General features: G+C 45.2%; 1 protein-coding gene across 2 annotated transcripts in view; it reads right to left on the bottom strand.

The window, feature by feature from the left end:
* Nucleotides 1-11209: 11209 nt before the first annotated feature.
* The window catches only part of LOC115124895 (endosomal transmembrane epsin interactor 1-like), a 48102-nt gene continuing 33957 nt past the window's right edge, over nt 11210-25354 (bottom strand). For both annotated transcript variants that reach the window (XM_065026850.1, XM_065026851.1), the window contains 3 exons: nt 24035-24238; nt 22894-23216; nt 11210-12131 (listed from right to left, as the gene is read on the bottom strand). In XM_065026850.1, the coding sequence (XP_064882922.1) occupies nt 11784-12131; nt 22894-23216; nt 24035-24238 (875 nt within the window). In that variant the 3' untranslated portion in view covers nt 11210-11783. The remainder of the gene's footprint in view (nt 12132-22893; nt 23217-24034; nt 24239-25354) is intronic.

The following is a 25354-nucleotide window of genomic DNA, read 5'->3' as shown; positions in this document are numbered from 1 at the left end:
GATGCAGCACTCCATCACGCTCCTTCTTGGTCAAATAGCCCTTACACAGCCTGAAGGTGTATTGGGTTATTGTCCTGTTGAAAAACAAATGATAGTCCCACTAAGCACAAACCAGATGGGATGGTGTATCGCTACAGAATGCTGTGGTAACCATGCTGGTTAAGTGTGCCTTGAATTCTAAATAAATCACTGACAGTGTCACCAGCAAAGCACCCCCACACCATCACACCTCCTCCTCCATGCTTCACGGTGGGAACTACACATGCGGAGATCATCTGTTCACCTACTCTGCGTCTCATGGCGTTTGGAACCAAAAAATCTCAAATTTGGACTCTTCAGACCAAAGGACAGATTTCCACTGGTCTAATGTCCATTGCTCTGGTTTCTTGGCCCAAGCAAGTCTCATCTTCTTATTGGTGGCCTTTAGTAGTGTTTCCTCTGAACAGTTGATGAGACTTGTCTGAGATGTGTCTGTTACTTGAACTCTGTGAAGCATTTATTTGGGCTGAAATCTGAGGTGCAGTTAACTTTAATGAACTTATCCTCTGCAGCAGAGGTTTCTCTGGGTCTTCCTTTCCTGTGGCGGTCCTCATAAGAGCCAGTTTCATCATAGCGCTTGATGATTTTTGCAACTGCACTTGAAGAAACTTTAAAAGTTCTTGAAATGTTCCAGATTGACTGACCTCCATGTCTTAAAGTAATGATGGACTGTCATTTCTCTTTGCTTATTTGAGCTGTCCTTGCCATAATATGGACTTGGTCTTTTACCAAATAGGGCTATCTTCTGTATACCACCCCTACCTTGTCACAACACAACTGATTGGCTCAAATGAAATAAACTAAATAAATTCCACAAAGTCACACCTGTTAATTGAAATGCATTCCAGGTGACTACCTCATGAAGTTGGTTGAGAGAATGCTAAGAGTGTGCAAAGCTGCCATCAACGCAAAGGGTGGCTACTTTGAAGAATCTCAAATACATTTTGATTTGTTTAACTCTTGTTTGGTTACTACATGATTCTATATGTGCTATTTCATAGTTTTGATGTCGTCACTATTATGCTACATTCTTTTGACTGGTTGTGTATATATATTTTTTTGGGGGGGGAGGGGGCATATAAGGCTGTAAAAACAACAGCAAATCAGCTCCAAGTGATTTTAAAAGTATTCCCACGCAGAATAGAGAGATATAATGGCTTCCGAAAGTTTTCACCCCCCTTGGCATTTTTACTATTTTGTTTCCTTACCACCTGTAATTTAAAAAAAAAAATTGGGGGGGGGGGTTGCAATCATTTGATTTACACAATATACCTACCACTTTGAAGATGCAAAATATTTTTGGGGGTGATACAAAGAAATAAGACAAAAAAACTGAAAACCTGAGCGTGCATAATTATTCACCTCTCCAAAGTCAATACTTTGTAGAGCCACCTTTTGCAGCAATTACAGCTGCATGTCTCTTGGGGTATGTCTCTATAAGCTTGGCACATCTAGCCACTGGGATTTCTGCCCATTCTTCAAGGCAAAACTGCTCCAGCTCCTTCAAGTTGGATAGGTTCCACAAGTGTACAGCAATCTTTAAGTCATACCACAGATTCTCAATTGGATTGAGGTCTGGGCTTTGACTAGGCCATTCCAAGACATTTAAATGTTTCCCCTTAAACCACTCAAGTGTTGCTTTAGCAGTATGCTTAGGGTCATTGTCCTGCTGGAAGGTGATCCTCCGTCCCAGTCTCAAATCTCTGGAAGACTGAAACAGGTTTCCCTCAATAATTTCCCTATATTTAGCACCATCCATCATTCCTTCAATTTTTTCCCAGTTTCCCAGTTCCTGCCGATGAAAAACTTCCCCTCAGCATGATGCTGCCACCACCATGCTTCACTGTGGTGTTCTTGGGGTGATGAGAGTTGTTGGGTTTGCGCCAGACATATAGTTTTCCTTGATGGCCAAACAGCTCAATTTTAGTCTCTTCTGACCAGAGTACCTTCTCCCATATGTTTGGGGAGTCTCCCACATGCCTTTTGGTGAACACCAAACATGTTTGCTTATTTTTGTCTTTGAGCAAGGGCTTTTTTTCTGGTAACTCTTCCATTAAGCCCAGCTATGTGGAGTGTACAGCTTAAAGTGGTCCTATGGACAGATACTCCAGTCTCCGCTGTGGAGCTTTGCAGCTCCTTCAGGGTTATCTTTGGTCTCTTTGTTGCCTCTCTGATTAATGCCCTCCTTGCCTGGTCTGTGAGTTTTGGTGGGCGGCCCTCTCTTGGCAGGTTTGTTGTGGTTCCATATTCTTTCCATTTTTTAATAATGGATTTAATGGTGCCCCGTGGGATGTTCAAAGTTTCAGATATTTTTTATAACCCAACCCTGATCTGTACTTCTCCACTACTTTGTCCCTGACCTGTTTGGAGAGCTCCTTGGTCTTCATGGTGCCGCTTGCTTAGTAGTGTCCCTTGCTTAATAGTTGCAGACTCTGGGGCCTTTCAGAACAGGTGTATATATACTGAGATCATGTGACAGATCATGTTTCACTTAGATTGCACACAGGTGGACTTTATTTAGCTAATTATGACTTCTGAAGGTAAGTGGTTGCACCAGATCTTATTTAGGGGCCTCATAGCAAAGGGGGTGAATACAAATACACACACCACTTTTCCATTTTAAATTTTTTATAATGTTTTGAAACAAGTAATTTTTTTACTTTTCATTTCACCAACGACTATTGTATGTCCATCACATGAAATCCAAATAAAAATCAATTTAATTTACAGGTTGTAATGAAACAAAATGGTTAGAACACCAATGGGGGTGAAATTCTTTTCCAGGCACTGTATGTGATTGTAAGCGAGGTTTGAAATTATTATGTTTTTGTCAAATATTATATCTGTTTGGGCTTCTTGGGGTCAATTTGCAGTCTACAAATGATTTGTAATTATGTTCCGGCCCCCTGACCATCCGTTCAAGAAGACATTGGCTTGTGCCTGAAGCTAGTTGATGATCCCTGGGCTAGAGTGTTTTGAGACCAACATATTATAGTGAGAACTGATGATTTATAGGGGTTCAATTCAAAATGGAGTCAGTCAATTAAGGAAGTGGTATACATTTAAAATTCAAAGATTTATAATCTTTTGAAATAAATAGGTTCTCCTTTTCAGGTTATTGAGAAGTTATTGAAAATATATTAATTATTTTGTTTTTGCAATACATAAGTCTAAATTTTCATTTACTTCTTGAATAGACTGTCTTCAATTGGAATTGACTCCAACCCTGATGACTTAACTCTGGTAATGACCAGATTGTTCTGATTATGGTCTTGCTGTGAGTGTGAGGACAAAGTAATGCAGATGACAGAAGTGATGATGATGATGATTAACAATAGAAAGGAACGACTATTCCTGGTGTTATGACTCCTCCTCTATAACCACGTCTTCCCTGTCATTGATCTGTCTGGCCTGCCGTATACATTTACAATACCTACTTTGTTCTCTTCTTCAGGATGAGAAGTAAGGCTGTCCCTCTCACCCTGATCACGTTATGACACTAACATTGTAATTATATATTGATTGGGCTGGATGTGATAAATGGGATTGTTGAAAGGTCCTTTAGCTCTACTTTAGAATCAGATCTAGGGCTCTGGATGTGATAAATGGGATTGTTGAAAGGTCCTTTAGCTCTACTTTAGAATCAGATCTAGGGCTCTGGATGTGATAAATGGGATTGTTGAAAGGTCCTTTAGCTCTACTTTAGAATCAGATCTAGGGCTCTGGATATGATAAATGGGATTGTTGAAAGGTCCTTTAGCTCTACTTTAGAATCAGATCTAGGGCTCTGGATGTGATAAATGGGATTGTTGAAAGGTCCTTTAGCTCTACTTTAGAATCAGATCTAGGGCTCTGGATATGATAAATGGGATTGTTGAAAGGTCCTTTAGCTCTACTTTAGAATCAGATCTAGGGCTCTGGATGTGATAAATGGGATTGTTGAAAGGTCCTTTAGCTCTACTTTAGAATCAGATCTAGGGCTCTGGATATGATAAATGGGATTGTTGAAAGGTCCTTTAGCTCCACTTTAGAATCAGATCTAGGGCTCTGGATGTGATAAATGGGATTGTTGAAAGGTCCTTTAGCTCTACTTTAGAATCAGATCTAGGGCTCTGGATGTGATAAATGGGATTGTTGAAAGGTCCTTTAGCTCTACTTTAGAATCAGATCTAGGGCTCTGGATGTGATAAATGGGATTGTTGAAAGGTCCTTTAGCTCTACTTTAGAATCAGATCTAGGGCTCTGGATGTGATAAATGGGATTGTTGAAAGGTCCTTTAGCTCCACTTTAGAATCAGATCTAGGGCTCTGGATGTGATAAATGGGATTGTTGAAAGGTCCTTTAGCTCTACTTTAGAATCAGATCTAGGGCTCTGGATGTGATAAATGGGATTGTTGAAAGGTCCTTTAGCTCTACTTTAGAATCAGATCTAGGGCTCTGGATGTGATAAATGGGATTGTTGAAAGGTCCTTTAGCTCTACTTTAGAATCAGATCTAGGGCTCTATTCAATCTTTATTGGGGAAATTCAGCTTTACAGTGTGATTGAACTTTAAAGGCAATGTTCCCTCATTAGCAAAGACTGCATTCACGGTAAAAGCTGCAGGTGTCGGCTCAATAGGAAATTACCTTAACATGTCGCGCTATGTGTAACACCTTAGCGATAAAGATTGAATAGAGCCCCTAGTTATTCTAGAATATAATATATATATATAATATAATGTCTAGATGATTCAAGAAGTTCATTCCAGGGAGCTTACACCTCTTTAAAGGTGTATGATCTTTTGATCTTTCGCCCAGACATTCTCCTCCCTCACTTCCTGTCTCCCGTGTCACTTCTTGCCTCAGACACCCCCTCTCTGGACTCGTGTTTACAAACATGGCCGACGGCCCAGCAGCTTTGCTTTACGGGACAGTTTCCGGCTTGTAGAGGGGACACATTATGACGCTACACCTCTGTACTGACTTGTGGAGGGGACACATTATGACGCTACACCTCTGTACTGACTTGTGGAGGGGACACATTATGACGCTACACCTCTGTACTGACTTGTGGAGGGGACACATTATGACGCTACACCTCTGTACTGACTTGTGGAGGGGACACATTATGACGCTACACCTCTGTACTGACTTGTGGAGGGGACACATTATGACGCTACACCTCTGTACTGAGTTGTGGAGGGGACACATTATGACGCTACACCTCTGTACTGACTTGTGGAGGGGACACATTATGACGCTACACCTCTGTACTGAGTTGTGGAGGGGACACATTATGACGCTACACCTCTGTACTGACTTGTGGAGGGGACACATTATGATGCTACACCTCTGTACTGACTTGTGGAGTGGACACATTATGACGCTACACCTCTGTACTGACTTGTGGAGGGGACACATTATGACGCTACACCTCTGTACTGACTTGTGGAGGGGACACACATTCTGTACTCATCATTTCTAGTTGCTACACTAGATTGCCCCGCAACGTGGCTTGTGTGCAAAATGTTGACCCTTTCCCTCCTTTCCTTTCCTTTCCCTACATCCCATTTAAACCATTGATTGTTCCAAGTGTCTGTCTCTGTCTCTCTGTATCTGTCTCTATCTCTGTATCTGTCTCTATCTCTCTATCTGTTTCTATCTCTCTATCTTTCTCTCTCTATCTCTCTCTATCTCTGTATCTGTCTCTATCTCTCTATCTGTCTCTATCTCTCTATCTGTCTCTGTCTCTCTGTATCTGTCTCTATCTCTGTATCTGTCTCTATCTCTGTATCTGTCTCTATCTCTCTCTATCTCTGTCTCTGTCTGTGTATCTGTCTCTATCTCTGTATCTGTCTCTATCTCTCTATCTGTCTCTATCTCTCTCTATCTCTGTATCTGTCTCTATCTCTGTATCTGTCTCTATCTCTCTCTATCTCTCTGTTTCTATCTCCATCTCTATCTGTCTCTATCTCTGTCTGTATCTGTCTCTCTATCTCTGTATCTGTCTCTATCTCTGTCTGTATCTGTCTCTATCTCTGTCTGTTTCTATCTGTTTGTTTCTGTCTCTATCTCTGTCTGTTCCTGTCTCTGTCTCTGTCTGTTCCTGTCTCTATCTCTGTCTCTTTCTGTCTCATGCCTAAAGCTAATTTTGGCCTTATTAATATTACTGTACTCTTTATGATATTGAACTAACATGATACTGAAGAAGAGTTCCTGTACAGTCGACCATATGATGTTCTAGCATGGCCTATCTGGAGTTACATACCAACCATATGATGTTTTAGCATGGCCTATCTGGAGTTACCGGTCAGTCTATCTATCTGCAGTCACCAGTCGTTCGGTCAACCATATGATGTTCTAGCATGGCCTATCTGGAGTTACCAACCTACCATATGATGTTCTAGCATGGTCTATCTGGAGTTACCAACCTACCATATGATGTTCTAGCATGGCCTATCTGGAGTTACCAACCTACCATATGATGTTCTAGCATGGCCTATCTGGAGTTACCAACCTACCATATGATGTTCTAGCATGGTCTATCTGGAGTTACCAACCTACCATATGATGTTCTAGCATGGCCTATCTGGAGTTACCAACCTACCATATGATGTTCTAGCATGGTCTATCTGGAGTTACCAACCTACCATATGATGTTCTAGCATGGTCTATCTGGAGTTACCAACCTACTATATGATGTTATAGCATGGTCTATCTGGAGTTACCAACCTACCATATGATGTTCTAGCATGGTCTATCTGGAGTTACCAACCTACCATATGATGTTCTAGCATGGTCTATCTGGAGTTACCAACCTACTATATGATGTTATAGCATGGTCTATCTGGAGTTACCAACCTACCATATGATGTTCTAGCATGGTCTATCTGGAGTTAGCAACCTACCATATGATGTTCTAGCATGGTCTATCTGGAGTTACCAACCTACCATATGATGTTCTAGCATGGCCTATCTGGAGTTACCAACCTACCATATGATGTTCTAGCATGGCCTATCTGGAGTTACCAACCTACCATATGATGTTCTAGCATGGCCTATCTGGAGTTACCAACCTACTATATGATGTTCTAGCATGGTCTATCTGGAGTTACCAACCTACTATATGATGTTATAGCATGGTCTATCTGGAGTTACCAACCTACCATATGATGTTCTAGCATGGTCTATCTGGAGTTACCAACCTACCATTTGATGTTCTAGCATGGTCTATCTGGAGTTACCAACCTACCATATGATGTTCTAGCATGGTCTATCTGGAGTTACCAACCTACTATATGATGTTATAGCATGGTCTATCTGGAGTTACCAACCTACCATGTGATGTTCTAGCATGGTCTATCTGGAGTTACCAACCTACCATGTGATGTTATAGCATCGTCTATCTGGAGTTACCTACAGCTTATCTGGAGTTACCGGTCTGTATCTGGAGTCACCGGTCTGTATCTGGAGTCACCGGTCTGTCTATCTGGAGTCACCGGTCTGTCTATCTGGAGTCACCGGTCTGTATCTGAAGTCACTGGTCTGTATCTGGAGTCACCGGTCTGTCTATCTGGAGTCACCGGTCTGTCTATCTGGAGTCACCGGTCTGTATCTGAAGTCACTGGTCTGTATCTGGAGTCACCGGTCTGTATCTGGAGTCACCGGTCTGTCTATCTGGAGTCACCGGTCTGTCTATCTGAAGTCACCGGTCTGTATCTGGAGTCACCGGTCTGTCTATCTGGAGTCACCGGTCTGTCTATCTGGAGTCACCGGTCTGTATCTGAAGTCACCGGTCTGTATCTGAAGTCACCGGTCTGTATCTGGAGTCACCGGTCTGTCTATCTGGAGTCACCGGTCTGTATCTGGAGTCACTGGTCTGTATCTGGAGTCACCGGTCTGTCTATCTGGAGTCACCGGTCTGTCTATCTGAAGTCACCGGTCTGTATCTGGAGTCACCGGTCTGTCTATCTGAAGTCACCGGTCTGTATCTGGAGTCACCGGTCTGTCTATCTGGAGTCACCGGTCTGTCTATCTGAAGTCACCGGTCTGTATCTGGAGTCACCGGTCTGTCTATCTGGAGTCACCGGTCTGTCTATCTGGAATCACCGGTCTGTATCTGGAGTCACCGGTCTGTCTATCTGGAGTCACCGGTCTGTCTATCTGGAGTCACCGGTCTGTATCTGGAGTCACCGGTCTGTCTATCTGGAGTCACCGGTCTGTCTATCTGGAGTCACCGGTCTGTCTATCTGAAGTCACCGGTCTGTATCTGGAGTCACCGGTCTGTCTATCTGGAGTCACCGGTCTGTCTATCTGAAGTCACCGGTCTGTATCTGAAGTCACCGGTCTGTCTATCTGAAGTCACCGGTCTGTATCTGAAGTCACCGGTCTGTCTATCTGGAGTCACCGGTCTGTCTATCTGAAGTCACCGGTCTGTCTATCTGGAGTCACCGGTCTGTCTATCTGAAGTCACCGGTCTGTATCTGAAGTCACCGGTCTGTATCTGGAGTCACTGGTCTGTCTATCTGGAGTCACCGGTCTGTATCTGAAGTCACCAGTCTGTATCTGAAGTCACTGGTCTGTATCTGAAGTCACCAGTCTGTATCTGAAGTCACTGGTCTGTCTATCTGAAGTCACCGGTCTGTCTATCTGGAGTCACCGGTCTGTATCTGAAGTCACTGGTCTGTCTATCTGAAGTCACCGGTTGTTCGGTCGACCATATGATGTTCTAGCATGGTCCACCTGTATCATTCCTGCTTCTAGTGTGTGTAATGACGACTTAATTATTCCACATTAAACCTAAACCAGCTGGAATACATAATATACGGTGTCAAGAAAAAGTATATGAACCCTTTGGAAATTCCTGGATTTCTACATAAATTAGTCATCAAATTTCATCTGATCTTCATCTAGGTGACAACAATAGACAAACACAGTCTGCTTAAACTAATAACACACAAACAATTATACGTTTTCATGTCTATTGAACACACCGTGTAAACATTCACAGTGCAGGGTGGGAAAAGTATGTGAACCCTTGGATTTAATAACTGGTTGACCCTTCTTTGGCAGCAGCAACCTCAACCAAACATTTTCTGTAGTTGCGTATCAGACCTGGAATTTTGGACCATTCCTCTTTACAAAACTGTTTCAGGGCAGCAATATTCTTGGGATGTCTGGTGTGAACTGCTCTCTTGAGGTCATGCCACAGCATCTAAATCGGGTTGAGGTCAGGACTCTGGGCCACTCCAGAAGACATATTTTCTTCTGATGAAGCCATTTTGTTGTTGATTTACTTGTGTTTTTGGGTTGTTGTCCTGTTGCATCACCCAACTTCTGTTGAGCTTCAATTGGTGGACAGATAGCCTAACATTCTCCTGTAAAATGTCTTGATAAACTTGGGAATTCATTTTTCCGTCGATGACAGCAAGCTGTCCAGGCCCTGAGGTGCTCCCTCCACCATACTTTACAGTTGGGATGAGGTTTTGATGTTGGTGTGCTGTGCTGTGCCTTTTTTTCTCCACACATAGTGTTTTGTGTTCCTTCCAAACAACTCAACTGTAGTTTTATCTGTCCACAGAATATTTTGCCAGCAGCGCTGTGGAACATCCTTCGGCGCTGTGCTCTTGCAGTCATCTTTGCAGGATGGTCACTCCTAGGGAGAGTAGCAACAGTGCTGAACATTCTCCATTTATAGACAATATGTCTTACTGCGGACTGATGAACATTAAGGCTTTTAGACATACTTTTGTCAACAATTCTTAATCTTAGGTCTTCTGCGATCTCTTTTGTTTGAGGCATGGTTCACATCAGGCAATGCTTCTTGTGAATAGCAAACTCACATTTTGTGAGTGTTTTTTATAGGGCAAGGCAGCTCTAACCAACATCTCCAATCTGGTCTCATTGATTGGCCTCCAGGTTAGCTGACTCCTGACTCCAATGAGCTTTTGGAGAAGTCACTAGCCTCGGGGGTTCACATACTTTTACCAACCTACACTGTGAATGATGTTTAAATCATTAATTCAATATAGACAAAAAATTACAATAATTTGTGTTATTAGTTTAAGCAAGCTATGTCTATTTATTGTTGTGACTTATATGAAGATCAGATCAAATTTGATGACCAATTTATGCAGAAATCCAGGTAATTCTAAAAGGTTCACATACTTTTTCTTGCCACTGTATACACACACATATACATATACAGGTATATATACTTCTAATGGTTATTTTGTGTGTTGAGTTTGGATTGACCATATAAGCAAGCTTCAATTAATAACAAATAAGGTGAAATGAGAACTGAGTAAACTAGTGGTTACAATGTCTCTTAAAGAAGTGGTTTCATGTGAACTAGGTAAGAGAGGAAGTGAATGATTGTGGGGAAAAAAAAACATAATTACATATTTGTCTAGAGCACAAAGGTAATGAAGACAGGGGGCAAATTGCTGAAGTATAGACCTTCCCTGTCCGTGTTGGTGATAGTAGGCTATTGTGACGCAGCAAAGTTGTCCTTTGTAAAGAGATGGGCAGCAAACGTACACTTGAGTCGATGGTGACTGTGAGGTAGGCTAACTAGTGTTTATAATGCACTGTTTTGAATGTAATTCATCTTAAAATGTTTGTCGACATGTCTAAAGATGATGAAAAACGTGAAAAATACGACTTTCTGTAAAGCTATGGCAATTTGTATTCATTTGCTAGCTTTTCTGTGATGTTACTGAACTACAGAACTGTAATGTTTCTACCGGTATTTACAACAATAAACTACTTGCAGAAGGACTGTTGTTGTTTTTGTTATTGCTTCTAAGGCCAGGATTCGATCCACAGCCGACAGTGCACCTTTTAAAGGTCATTTAAGTTGACATCCGCAATGTTTATCATGAATGTAAATCTACGTGAAAGACGTATTGTCTGTCCGGTGAGCTGCTCTTTAGCGTGCCTTGGATTGAATCCCGGCGCATAAACGGTGCACTTGAAGGCCTAGATGTAATCCCGGAAGCGTATAAGAGGTACATTTATAGTGCGTTTGAAGTGTAAATGTCGTTTCCGATTGAGCCCGACATATGCAGCGTTTATTGTGAACGGCAGTTGGAGCATTGCCTTTAAAAAAGTGCATAGACAAAAGGATGGGCGATGGGGATTGAATCCCGGCCGAAACAAATGAATTAAAGCTGAATTAAGACTCAACACTCATAGTGCATGGCCAGTTTAATTAAATACTGAACATTTCATATGGAACATTTCACGTTGCTTTATTTAAGGCACTGGGCAGATAGTGAAGTATAGAGAGAGAGAGCCTTCCATAGACTCTCACATGCAGGTAGGGTTCAGTGCTGACATATGTACAACCAATCCTTTTATAATAGCTTGTAACACAGAATTGTTAATGGAAATATTTGGAGACAATTTTGAAACCTTTGATTCCCAGGTCACCTCTTTCACAATGCAAACAACAGTGTACAGACAACACTACACACTGTACATACACTTCAACAGTATTAGTGCAGCAGACACACACACACCTTAGGCACACAACACACGCACGCAGCCGCACACACAGCCCTTCTAAAGGCTAGTACTTGCAGTCTGTGGGACTCAGTTTCAAAGTTCTTTAGAATGGCTTTTCCCCACAAGGTTTAGCAGTGGCAGTCCCAAACCTCGCTGCCAGGGGGCGCCTTTTCCTTGGAGTCAATAAGGTGTTTCCCCCAGTGGACCTTGCCATCAGTTTGTGCTCGGGGAGTGTTCGGATGGGAAGAGGGTTCCATCAGATCACTGTTTCCCTAAACACCCCTATGAGACTGTGGGGGCGTTCGTGATGATCCAGGCGTGAGCCCACCCGTGACGTCGACCTAGAACCTACTCTAGAACCCGCTCTAGACCAGGACTTGAAGCCAGACCCACCACCTTGCCTGGCCTCTAGTGGCTGCTGCTCTGCCCAGGTGAAGGTGCTGAGGTCTCCACAACTCCGCAGGTGCAGCAGGCCGGGCCTCTTCCGGAGAGGCTGGGGGAGGGTCCGGGAGGAACAGTCCAGGGTGGGGACATGGGGTCTGGAGCATCCCCTGGGGAGGGGCTGGGGCAGGGCTCCAACTGGTGTCTCTGATACTGTGATCACCTGGAGAGAGAGGAGGAGAGGAGAAAAGGTGCAGTTTAAAGGGATAGTTCACCCAAATGTATCTCTTCTTGTCCTGTCTTCCTGACCTACTAATCCTTCTCACCCCCTCTCCTCCCCTCTCTCTCTCCTCACCCCCCCTACTTTCCTATCCATCCGGTTTCCACTTCTCTACACAGGGTTCTATGTACTGTAGCTGGCACAGTGTTCTATGTAGCTGGCTCAGTGTTCTATGTAGCTGAAACAGTGTTCTATGTAGCTGGCACAGTGTTCTCTGTAGCTGGCTCAGTGTTCTATGTAACTGGCACAGTGTTCTATGTAGCTGAAACAGTGTTCTATGTAGCTGGCACAGTGTTATATGTTGCTGGCACAGTGTTCTATGTAGCTGGCACAGTATTTTATGTAGCTGAAACAGTGTTCTATGTCACTGGCACAGTGTTCTATGTAATTGGCACAGTATTCTATGTAATTGGCACAGTGTTCTATGTAGCTGGCACAGTGTTCTATGTAACTGGCACAGTGTTCTATGTAACTGGCACAGTGTTCTATGTAGCTGGCTCAGTGTTCTGGCACAGTGTTCTATGTAGCTGGCACAGTGTTCTATGTAGCTGGCACAGTGTTCTATGTAACTGGCACAGTGTTCTGTGTAGCTGAAACAGTGTTCTATGTAGCTGGCACAGTGTTATATGTTGCTGGCACAGTGTTCTATGTAGCTGGCACAGTATTTTATGTAGCTGAAACAGTGTTCTATGTCACTGGCACAGTGTTCTATGTAATTGGCACAGTATTCTATGTAATTGGCACAGTGTTCTATGTAGCTGGCACAGTGTTCTATGTAGCTGGCACAGTGTTCTATGTAACTGGCACAGTGTTCTATGTAACTGGCACAGTGTTCTATGTAGCTGGCTCAGTGTTCTGGCACAGTGTTCTATGTAGCTGGCACAGTGTTCTATGTAGCTGGCACAGTGTTCTATGTAACTGGCACAGTGTTCTGTGTAGCTGGCACAGTGTTCTGTGTAACTGGCACAGTGTTCTATGTAGCTAGCACAGTGTTCTATGTAACTGGCACAGTGTTCTATGTAGCTAGCACAGTATTCTATGTATTTGGCACAGTGTTCTATGTAGCTGGCACAGTGTTCTATGTAGCTGGCACAGTGTTCTATGTAACTGGCACAGTGTTCTGTGTAGCTGGCACAGTGTTCTATGTAGCTGGCACAGTATTTTATGTAGCTGAAACAGTGTTCTATGTCACTGGCACAGTGTTCTATGTAATTGGCACAGTATTCTATGTAATTGGCACAGTGTTCTATGTAGCTGGCACAGTGTTCTATGTAGCTGGCACAGTGTTCTATGTAACTGGCACAGTGTTCTATGTAACTGGCACAGTGTTCTATGTAGCTGGCTCAGTGTTCTGGCACAGTGTTCTATGTAGCTGGCACAGTGTTCTATGTAGCTGGCACAGTGTTCTATGTAACTGGCACAGTGTTCTGTGTAGCTGAAACAGTGTTCTATGTAGCTGGCACAGTGTTATATGTTGCTGGCACAGTGTTCTATGTAGCTGGCACAGTATTTTATGTAGCTGAAACAGTGTTCTATGTCACTGGCACAGTGTTCTATGTAATTGGCACAGTATTCTATGTAATTGGCACAGTGTTCTATGTAGCTGGCACAGTGTTCTATGTAGCTGGCACAGTGTTCTATGTAACTGGCACAGTGTTCTATGTAACTGGCACAGTGTTCTATGTAGCTGGCTCAGTGTTCTGGCACAGTGTTCTATGTAGCTGGCACAGTGTTCTATGTAGCTGGCACAGTGTTCTATGTAACTGGCACAGTGTTCTGTGTAGCTGGCACAGTGTTCTGTGTAACTGGCACAGTGTTCTATGTAGCTAGCACAGTGTTCTATGTAACTGGCACAGTGTTCTATGTAGCTAGCACAGTATTCTATGTATTTGGCACAGTGTTCTATGTAGCTGGCACAGTGTTCTATGTAGCTGGCACAGTGTTCTATGTAACTGGCACAGTGTTCTGTGTAGCTGGCACAGTGTTCTATGTAACTGGCACAGTGTTCTATGTAGCTAGCACAGTGTTCTATGTAACTGGCACAGTATTTTATGTAGCTGAAACAGTGTTCTATGTCACTGGCACAGTGTTCTATGTAATTGGCACAGTATTCTATGTAATTGGCACAGTGTTTTATGTAGCTGGCACAGTGTTCTATGTAGCTGGCACAGTATTCTATGTAATTGGCACAGTGTTCTATGTAGCTGGCACAGTGTTCTATGTAGCTGGCACAGTGTTCTATGTAACTGGCACAGTGTTCTATGTAACTGGCACAGTGTTCTATGTAGCTGGCTCAGTGTTCTGGCACAGTGTTCTATGTAGCTGGCACAGTGTTCTATGTAGCTGGCACAGTGTTCTATGTAACTGGCACAGTGTTCTGTGTAGCTGGCACAGTGTTCTGTGTAACTGGCACAGTGTTCTATGTAGCTAGCACAGTGTTCTATGTAACTGGCACAGTGTTCTATGTAGCTAGCACAGTGTTCTATGTATCTAGCACAGTGTTCTATGTAGCTAGCACAGTGTTATATGCATCTAGCACCGTGTTCTATGTAGCTAGCACAGTGTTCTATGTAACTAGCACAGTGTTCTATGTAGCCTAGAGACCTTCACGCGTCCAAAAAGTAGGACTCGTTACGGAAATGGACCTGGCGCTTTCCCACCCGGACCCAATATGCATAAATCTTTTTTTTTATATGTATATATAAAGACCCATTCCGAACGGACCCGAGGACAACTAGACCCGTCCCGTATTAACCTGGCCGGATCCAGACCTGGTCTGATCAGAGTGATGGAAGCAGCAGAAAAGCTACATCATTAACCAGAGCTGATAAAGCTGAGGGAGAGGAGGCAGAGCGAGGTGACGCTGTAGCAGGGGCTGAGGGAGAGGAGACCGAACGAGGTGACGCTGTAGCAGGGGCTGTGGGAGAGGAGGCAGAGCGAGGTGACGCTCAAGCAGGGGCTGAGGGAGAGGAGGCAGAGCGAGGTGACGCTGTAGCAGGGGCTGAGGGAGAGCAGGCAGAGCGAGGTGACGCTGTAGCAGGGGCTGAGGGAGAAGAGGCAGAGCGAGGTGACGCTGTAGCAGGGGCTGAGGGAGAAGAGGCAGAGCGAGGTGACGCTGTAGCAGGGGCTGAGGGAGAAGAGGCAGAGCGAGGTGACGCTGTAGCAGGGGCTGTGGGAGAGAAGGCAGAGCGAGGTGACGCTGTAGCAGGGGCTGAGGGAGAGGAGGCAGAGCGAGGTGACGCTCAAGCAGGGGCTGAGGGAGAGGAGGCAGAGCGAGGTGACGCTGTAGCAGGGGCTGAGGGAGAGGAGGCAGAGCGAGGTGACGCTGTAGCAGGGGCTGAGGGAGAGGAGGCAGAGCGAAGTGACGCTGTAGCAGGGTCTGAGGGAGAGGAGGCAGAGGTGACGCACTAGTAGGGGCTGAGGGAGAGGAGGCAGAGCGAGGTGACGCTCTAGCAGGGGCTGAGGGAGAGGAGGCAGAGCGAGGTGACGCTCTAGCAGGGGCTGAGGGAGAGGAGGCGGAGCGAGGTGACGCTCTAGCAGGGGCTGAGGGAGAGGAGGCAGAGGTGACGCACTAGTAAGGGCTGAGGGAGAGGAGGCAGAGCGAGGTGACGCTCTAGCAGGGGCGGAGGGAGAGGAGGCAGAGCGAGGTGACGCTCTAGCAGGGGCTGAGGGAGAGGCGGCAGAGCGAGGTGACGCTGTAGCAGGGGCTGAGGGAGAGGAGGCAGAGCGAGGTGACGTTGTAGCAGGGGCTAAGGGAGTGGAGGCAGAGGTGACGCTCTAGCAGGGGCTGAGGGAGAGGAGGCAGAGGTGACGCTCTAGCAGGGGCTGAGGGAGAGGCGGCAGAGCGAGGTGACGCTGTAGCAGGGGCTGAGGGAGAGGTGGCAGAGCGAGGTGACGCATTAGTAGGGGCTGAGGGAGAGGAGGCAGAGCGAGGTGACGTTGTAGCAGGGGCTAAGGGAGAGGAGGCAGAGGTGACGCTCTAGCAGGGGCTGAGGGAGAGGAGGCAGAGGTGACGCTCTAGCAGGGGCTGATGGAGAGGAGGCAGAGCGAGGTGACGCTGTAGCAGGGGCTGAGGGAGAGGAGGCAGAGCGAGGTGACGCTGTAGCAGGGGCTGAGGGAGAGGAGGGAGAGCGAGGTGACGCTGTAGCAGGGGCTGAGGGAGAGGAGGTAGAGCGAGGTGACGCTGTAGCAGGGGCTGAGGGAGAGGAGGCAGAGCGAAGTGACGCTGTAGCAGGGGCTGAGGGAGAGAAGACAGAGCGAGGTGACGCTCTAGCAGGGGCTGAGGGAGAGGAGGCAGAGGTGACGCTGTAGCAGGGGCTGAGGGAGAGAAGACAGAGCGAGGTGACGCTGTAGCAGGGGCTGAGGGAGAGGAGGCAGAGCGAGGTGACGCTGTAGCAGGGGCTGAGGGAGAGGAGGCAGAGCGAGGTGACGCTCTACCAGGGGCTGAGGGAGAGGAGGCAGAGATAGGTGACGTTCTAGCAGGGGCTGAGGGAGAGGAGGCAGAGCGAGATGTTAGTGTGAGCGAGTGACACTGAGGAGGGAGGGAGAGACGAGAGACAGCAACCAACCATGAGAGAGGGATCAAGCTGTGACATCATCTCTCAGAGAAGTCATCCCTCAACATGCTGCGACATCATCCCTCAACAAGCTGCGACATCATCTCTCAGAGCAGTCATCCCTTAACATGCTGCGACATCATCCCTCAACAAGCTGCGACATCATCTCTCAGAGAAGGCATCCCTCAACATGCTGCGACATCATCCCTCAACCAGCTGCGACATCATCTCTCAGAGAAGTCATCCCTCAACATGCTGCGACGTCATCTCTCAGAGCAGTCATCCCTCAACAAGCTGCGACGTCATCTCTCAGAGCAGTCATCCCTCAACAAGCTGCGACGTCATCTCTCAGAGCAGTCATCCCTCAGCGTCTCTATGCTGCCTACCTACTGATATGTCATCTCTCAGGAGAAGTGGGAGTTTGTAAAGGTGCCACTCAAGACGTCGTTTGAGTTATCAGACATAAGCCATGGGCCACAGACATGACGGTAAAGAATTTCAGTTAAGAAAAAAAATAAGAAAAAGTACTCAGTGTGGGCTGTGTCTTTGAACATTAGCTACCGGTAGCCATGTATGTAAAGTTCAGTTTTTTGAAAATGTAAATGCTAGCTAACGTTAGCTATGTATTATTTATTATTGAATATTTGAAATAATATTAATAATTTAAATATCAAGTAATGGCGGTTCCAGTCGTTATTGAATTCAAGCGCTTCTAGTGTTAGACTCCTTTAGAAACCCCCAGCTCTCCTTATATGGTTCCTTTAGAAACCTCCACCTCTCCTTGTATGGTTATTTTAGAACCCCCCCCACCTCTCCTTATATGGTTATTTTAGAAACCCCCCACCTCTCCTTATATGGTTATTTTAGAACCCCCCACCTCTCCTTATATGGTTATTTTAGAACCCCCCCCACCTCTCCTTATATGGTTATTTTAGAACCCCCCCCACCACCTCTCCTTATATGGTTATTTTAGAAACCCCCACCTCTCCTTATATGGTTCATTTAGAAATCCCCACCTCTCCTTATATGGTTCATTTAGAAATCCCCACCTCTCCTTATATGGTTCATTTAGAAACCCCCACCTCTCCTTATATGGTTCCTTTTAGAAACATCCACTCCTTTCTAAACCACCACAGTATCAGTAGTCGCAGCTGGACCCTATTGAACCAAGCCGACTCGCGCTGTAGTAGACTAATAGCTACTATAGTATACTAATTGCTGCCATAGCTAGCTTATTTATCATCCAGTATGATGACGTAGTACCTGTCTTGTCTGCATCAACCCGGGAGACGCTAGATAAGCTAGCTAGCTAGGCTAATTGACACGTCATGCACTTTCTCATCCTACAGTTACAAATAATAAGAACTCCATTCAGAATATAAAGTAGCAGTCTACCTGTTGGCTCTTGGTCGTTGTAGCCTGTCCTTCTCCTTTAACTTTTAATTCCATTATTTAAATGTTATCTACCATTGATTAGATATCTCCTAACTTTTGCCCCACACGGAGGCTCTGTGACTGGAGCTTATTGCCGTGTTGATGACTTATGATTGGTCAACAACAAGCTACACTCGCCATGCTCCACTCTCGTGAAAAGCAAAGCACAGCAGCATAAATTATACCATTTCTCTCCCTCACTCTCTCTCTCTACTGCACCAGTCTCATTGGGTTCTGTATGGGTCCTTCTGGATAAGTCAGTTAAAAATGACACATACCGGAGACCTGTGACAATCATATCAAATCCCACCCAGACCCGTGACATTATTTCAAATTCTGGATCCGGTTCCGCTTGGGTCTGGATGTGGTCTCAAGTATTCGGGTACAGGTGGTTCTGTGAAGACATGTAATGTAGCCTGTACCTGTTCTATGTAGCCTGTACCTGTCCTATGTAGCCTGTTCTATATAGCCTGTACCTGTCCTATGTAGCCTGTACCTGTTCTATGTAGCCTGTTCTATATAGCCTGTACCTTTCCTATGTAGCCTGTACCTGTTCTATGTATCCTGTACCTGTTCTATGTATCCTGTACCTGTCTGGATAAGAGCGTCTGCTAAATGACTTAAATGTAAATGTAAATGTAAATGTCCTATGTAGCCTGTTCTATATAGCCTGTACCTGTCCTATGTAGCCTGTTCTATATAGCCTGTACCTGTCCTATGTAGCCTGTACCTGTCCTATGTAGCCTGTACCTGTTCTATGTAGCCTGTACCTGTCCTATGTAGCCTGTACCTGTCCTATGTAGCATGTACCTGTTCTATGTAGCCTGTACCTGTTCTATGTAGCATGTACCTGTTCTATGTAGTCTGTACCTGTTCTATGTAGTCTGTACCTGTTCTATGTAGTCTGTACCTGTTCTATGTAGCATGTACCTGTTCTATGTAGTCTGTACCTGTTCTATGTAGCATGTACCTGTTCTATGTAGTCTGTGCCTGTTCTATGTAGCATGTACCTGTTCTATGTCGCATGTACCTGTTCTATGTAGCATGTACCTGTTCTATGTCGCATGTACCTGTTCTATGTAGCATGTACCTGTTCTATGTCGCATGTACCTGTTCTATGTAGCATGTACCTGTTCTATGTAGCATGTACCTGTTCTATGTAGTCTGTACCTGTTCTATGTAGTCTGTACCTGTTATATGTAGCATGTACCTGTTCTATGTAGTCTGTGCCTGTTCTATGTAGCATGTACCTGTTCTACGTAGCCTGTACCTGTTCTATGTCGCATGTACCTGTTCTATGTAGCATGTACCTGTTCTATGTAGCATGTACCTGTCCTATGTAGCCTGTACCTGTTCTATGTCGCATGTACCTGTTCTATGTAGCATTCACCTGTTCTATGTAGCATGTACCTGTTCTATGTCGCATGTACCTGTTCTATGTAGCATGTACCTGTTCTATGTCGCATGTACCTGTTCTATGTAGCATGTACCTGTTCTATGTCGCATGTACCTGTTCTATGTAGCATGTACCTGTTCTATGTAGCATGTACCTGTTCTATGTAGTCTGTACCTGTTCTATGTAGTCTGTACCTGTTCTATGTAGCATGTACCTGTTCTATGTAGTCTGTGCCTGTTCTATGTAGCATGTACCTGTTCTACGTAGCCTGTACCTGTTCTATGTCGCATGTACCTGTTCTATGTAGCATGTACCTGTTCTATGTAGCATGTACCTGTCCTATGTAGCCTGTACCTGTTCTATGTCGTCTGTACCTGTTCTATGTAGCCTGTACCTGTCCTATGTAGCCTCTACATTTAACATTTTAGTCATTTAGCAGACTCTCTTATCCAGAGTGATTTACAGTCATCTTAATATAGCTAGGTGGGACTGTAGGTTGGTTCAGCCCCCGAAGTGACTCTTATCAACACTCTATGCAAAAGGTTTTAGATTTTCTCCTCAGGAATTCAGCAATCAAATCAAATCAAATGTATTTATATAGCCCTTCGTACATCAGCTGATATCTCAAAGGGATGTACAGAAACCCAGCCTAAAACCCCAAACAGCAAGCAATGCAGGTGTAGAAGCATGTCTATCTGTGTTATATTGCCAACCCTCTCATGTCACATCTCTGGGTAGTAGAGGTTCTGTTGTGATTACATCCTGAAGGTCTGATACCTGATTGGAGGTTAACTTTACAGTCATGCGATTGGTCAACAACTCATATTTTGAATCCAAACAATCAGATGTTAAATTCATTGTCTCTTTCTCTTTTATATCCTGACCCACGCTGGTGAGATACCTACACTCTCTCTCTCTCTGCCTGTCCCATGAGCTATGGGCCTTGTGCCATGGCTTCTTTGTCTCTCTCCCTCTCTGATCATGCCTAGACTAGTGATTTGTAATGCTTGTAAGTTACATTTTATGCCTTGTATGTGAATCCATTCATTTTACAATGCTATTAAATATTGGTCTTTGATATAGACACTCTCAGACCAATTCTTGCTAGTCAACACCGACTCATTGTCTAATGCTTGCATGCATATTTTAATTATCTTTATGGAGTCAGATCAACATTTTATTAGGCTAATTCCTTAGTCATATTACAGGCTGCATGTGAGGTATACATGGGGTATACAAAACATTAGGAACACCTTCCTCATATTGAGTTGCACCCCCTCAGAACAGCCTCAATATTCGGCAGGGCATGGACTCTACAAGGTGTCGAAAAGCATTCTTTGTTGACTCCAATGCTTCCCACTGTTGTGTCAAGTTGGCTGGGTGTCCTTTGGGTTGTGGACAATTTTTGATACACACGGGAAACTATGGAGTGTGAAAAACCAAACAGTGTTGCCTCTACCTGGTCTATGTAGCCTCTACCTGGTCTATGTAGCCTCTACCTGGTCTATGTAGCCACTATCTTGTCTATGTAGCCACTATCTTGTCTATGTAGCTACAGACATATCAAATTTACATAAGTATTCACACCCTTGAGTCAATACATGTTAGAATCACCTTTGGCAGTGTTTACAGCGGTGAGTGTTTCTGGGTAAGTCTCTAAGAGCTTTACACACCTGGCTTGTACATTCTTTGCCCATAATACTTTTCAACATTCTTCAAGCTCTGTCATATTGGTTGTTGATCATTGCTAGACAACCATTTTCAAGTCTTGCCATAGATTTCCAAGCAGATTTAAGTTAAACCTATAACTCGACCACTCAGCAATATTCACTGTCTTTCTTGGTAAGCAACTCCAATGTAGATTTGGCCTTGAGTATTGAGTTATTGTCCTGCAGAAAGGAGATTTCATCTCCCAGTGTGTGGTGGGAAGCAGACTGAACCAGGTTTACTTCTAGGATTTTTCTTGTGCTTAACTCCATTCCGTTTCTTATTTATCCTGAAAAACGACCCATTCTTTAACAATTACAATCATACCCATAACATGATGCAGCCACCACTATGCTTGAAAATATGGAGAGTGATACTCAGTAATGTGTTGTGTTTGCACCAAACATAACCCTGGTTCGTGACATAAAGTTAATTGCTTTACCACATTTTTTTCGGTTTTACTTTAGTGCCTTGTCGTAAACAGGATGCATGTTTTGGAATATTTTTATTCTGTACAGGCTTCCTTATTTTCACTCTGTCACTTAGGTTTCTATTGTAGAGTAACTACAATGCTGTTTATCCGTCCTCTGTTCTCATATCACAGCCATTAATCTCTGTAACTGTAGTCACCATTGGCCTCATGGTGAAATCCCTGAGCGGTTTCCTTCCTCTCCGGCAACTGAGTTAGGAAGGAAGCCTGTATCTTTGTAGTGACTGGGTGTATTGATACACCATCCAAAGTGTAATTAATAACTCAAAGGGATATTCAATGTCTGCTTTTTTCATTTGTACCCGTCAACCAGTATGTGCCCTTCTTTGGAAAACCTCCATGGTTTTGTGTTTGAAATTCACTGCTAGACTGAGGGACCTTACAGATAATTGTATGCGTGGGGCACACAGAGTGAGTCCATGCAAGTTATTATGTGACTTGTTAAGCACATGTTTACTCCTGAATTTATTTGACTAAAACGTAATAATTTCAAACTTTGCTTACATTTGTATATGATCACATATACAATATTACGTGTGGGAATACTTTGGAGCAGATTTCCAAAACTAAAATCACTTGGAGCTGATTTGCTGGTGTTGTTATAGTCTTCTTTTTTTGGTGTGGGGGTGGAAATAAAATTGTTGGGGAACCCTTCTCTACCAGTTCTATGTAGCCTCTATGTAGCTTGTATGTAGCCTCTATGTAGCTTCTTCACCAGTTCTATGTATCCGCTATGTAGCCTCATTACTAGTTCTATGTAGCCTCTATGTAGCCTCTTTACCAGTTCTATGTAGCCTCTATGTAGCCTCTTTACCAGTTCTATGTAGCCTATTTACCAGTTCGATGTAGCCTCTATGTAGCCTCTTAACCAGTTCTATGTAGCCTCTTTACCAGTTCTATGTAGCCTCTATGTAGCTTCTTCACCAGTTCAATGTAGTCTCTATGTAGCCTCTTTACCGGTTCTGTGTAGCCTCTATGTAGCCTCTTTACCAGTTCTATGTAGTCTCTATGTAGCCTCTTTACCGGTTCTATGTAGCCTCTATGTAGCCTATTTACCAGTTCTATGTAGCCTCTATGTAGCCTCTTAACCAGTTTTATGTAGCCTCTATGTAGCCTCTTTACCTGTTCTATGAAGCTGGCACAGCGGACGGCCTCCTCCATGTGTTCCTGGTCTGAGCGCAGCACGCTACGGATGCTGTCCACCAGCTCCTGGACCTCGGGTGTCAGGCTGCAGTGGGCCGGCTGCTCTAGAAACCTGCTGACCAGCTGCTGGGTGTGTCTGTAGCTCTGGTAGTCCACCATGGAGGAGGGCCGGGGACGCCGCGGGCCTCTACCACCCCGCCGGAGAGCCACCGTCTGGGGCCGGGACGACTGGGAGGCCAGGGCGGACTTGGAAGTCTGGGTGGAGACCTCGGTGGTCTGTGTGGCTGCTTCACAGCTTAACACTGAGGGGGGAGGGGGTGGAAGAGAGGAAGGGGAGAGAGAGAGGTGGGAGAGAAGGGAGAGAGAGAGAAAGGTGGGAGAGAGGGGGAGAGAGAGAGAAAGGGGGAGAAAGATGGGGAGAGAGATGGATGGGAGAGAAGGGAGAGAGAGAGAAAGGTGGGAGAGAAAGGAGAGAGAGAGAAGGGGGAGATGGATGGGAAAGGGGTGGGAGAGAGAAAGGTGGGAGAGAGGGGGAGAGAGAAAGAAAGGGGGAGAGAGATGGGGAGAGATGGATGGGAAAGGGGTGGGAGAGAGAGTTGGGGAGAGAAAGGTGGGAGAGAGGGGGAGAGGGGGAAAGAGAGGGTGGGAGAGGGGTGGGAGAGGGGTGGGAGAGAAGGGAGAAAGAGAGGGGAGAGAGATAGGTGAGAGAGGGGAGAGAGAGGGTTGGGGGGTTAGTGTGTCTGTAGAATTGCATGTAGTGGGACATCTGTTGGAAGCATTAGTAAACTGTGCTTTGCAGTTTAGCAAACAACAGTTCTGCTATCCCTGTGAGGGAGGTCACACACACACACACACACACTCACACACTTACAGGGATACAGCAATCCAAATGTGTCTTGCTGACAGATGCAGGCTGTAGATTAAGTGATGACAGACCGACTGTTCCAGAACTATACAGTTTATGTGATCCTCTTTTACCTTTGGCAGCCAGGTCCAGCAGCGTCACTCTTTGGCTGTTGGAGCCACTGTGCGCGTGTGTGTGTGCGTGCCTGTGTGTGTGTGTGTGTGTGTGTGTGTGTGTGTGTGTGTGTGTGTGTGTGTGTGTGTGACCCTGTCTTACCTTTGGCAGCCAGGTCCAGTAGGACAGGGTCACTGTTAGAGCGTCTGGGTCTCTGGCGCTGAGACCTCCTAATGGGTGGCACAGGAGCACCCTGGTCCTGGGGAGGTCTGGCCTGGTGCAGGGAGGGGGAGGGCGGAGATTGGGGAGAGGGGTGATATTGGGGAGACGGGGGCACTGGAACAACTGTCGTCTGGGGACCAGCATCTGAAACGCAGGAACAACAAAGATAATTAGGAGAAGAGAGGGAGAGGTAGAGGTAGAGGGAGAGGGGTAGAGATAGAGGGGTAGACGTAGAGGGAGAGGGGTAGAGGGAGAAGGGTAGAGGGAGCGGAGTAGAGGGGTTGAGGGAGAGGGGTAGAGGGAGAGGGGTAGAGGTAGAGGGAGAGGGGTAGAGGGAGAGAGAGATGGGTAGAAGTAGAGGTAGAGGGGTAGAGGGAGAGAGAGAGGGGTAGAAGTAGAGGTAGAGGGGTAGAGGGAGAGGGGCAAAACAAAATATAAACCTTTTTCCTGCACACTCTCTTTAGGAAACTCCTTAGAGACATTTGTAATTAGAACCATGTTTTGAGAGCTATACGTTCTCCATCCGTCTGTCTTGCTCCTCTCCTCCACCACATGAACTCTTTCTTTCTTCCTCTCTCTGGAGTGTGGGGTGACATATGAAACCAGGGTCACACCCAAAGCTCCATCTTTATCACAACAAAACCTGTGACCTCAGAAAGTTAGAAAGTGAACCTTCCAGGTGTGTATGATCATGAAGTCCCTGTCGATCTGACCTTCTGTGAGGTCTCCTCTGACCCTGGGAAAGAGTTGTACAACAGAAAGGAAAGGGGGATACCTAGTCAGTTGTACAACAGAAAGGAAAGGGGGATACCTAGTCAGTTGTACAACAGAAAGGAAAGGGGGATACCTAGTCAGTTGTACAACAGAAAGGGGGATACCTAGTCAGTTGTACAACAGAAAGGGGGATACCTAGTCAGTTGTACAACAGAAAGGAAAGGGGGATACCTAGTCAGTTGTACAACAGAAAGGAAAGGGGGATACCTAGTCAGTTGTACAACAGAAAGGGGGATACCTAGTCAGTTGTACAACAGAAAGGGGGATACCTAGTCAGTTGTACAACAGAAAGGGGGGTACCTAGTCAGTTGTACAACAGAAAGGAAAGGGGGATACCTAGTCAGTTGTACAACAGAAAGGAAAGGGGATACCTAGTCAGTTGTACAACAGAAAGGAAAGGGGGATACCTAGTCAGTTGTACAACAGAAAGGAAAGGGGATACCTAGTCAGTTGTACAACAGAAATGAAAGGGGGATACCTAGTCAG

This window comes from Oncorhynchus nerka, linkage group LG13, assembly GCF_034236695.1.
Source record: "Oncorhynchus nerka isolate Pitt River linkage group LG13, Oner_Uvic_2.0, whole genome shotgun sequence".
Lineage (NCBI taxonomy): Eukaryota > Metazoa > Chordata > Actinopteri > Salmoniformes > Salmonidae > Oncorhynchus > Oncorhynchus nerka.
The sequence above is the reverse complement of the archived record's forward strand: the minus strand, read 5'-3'. Positions and strand labels throughout refer to the sequence as shown.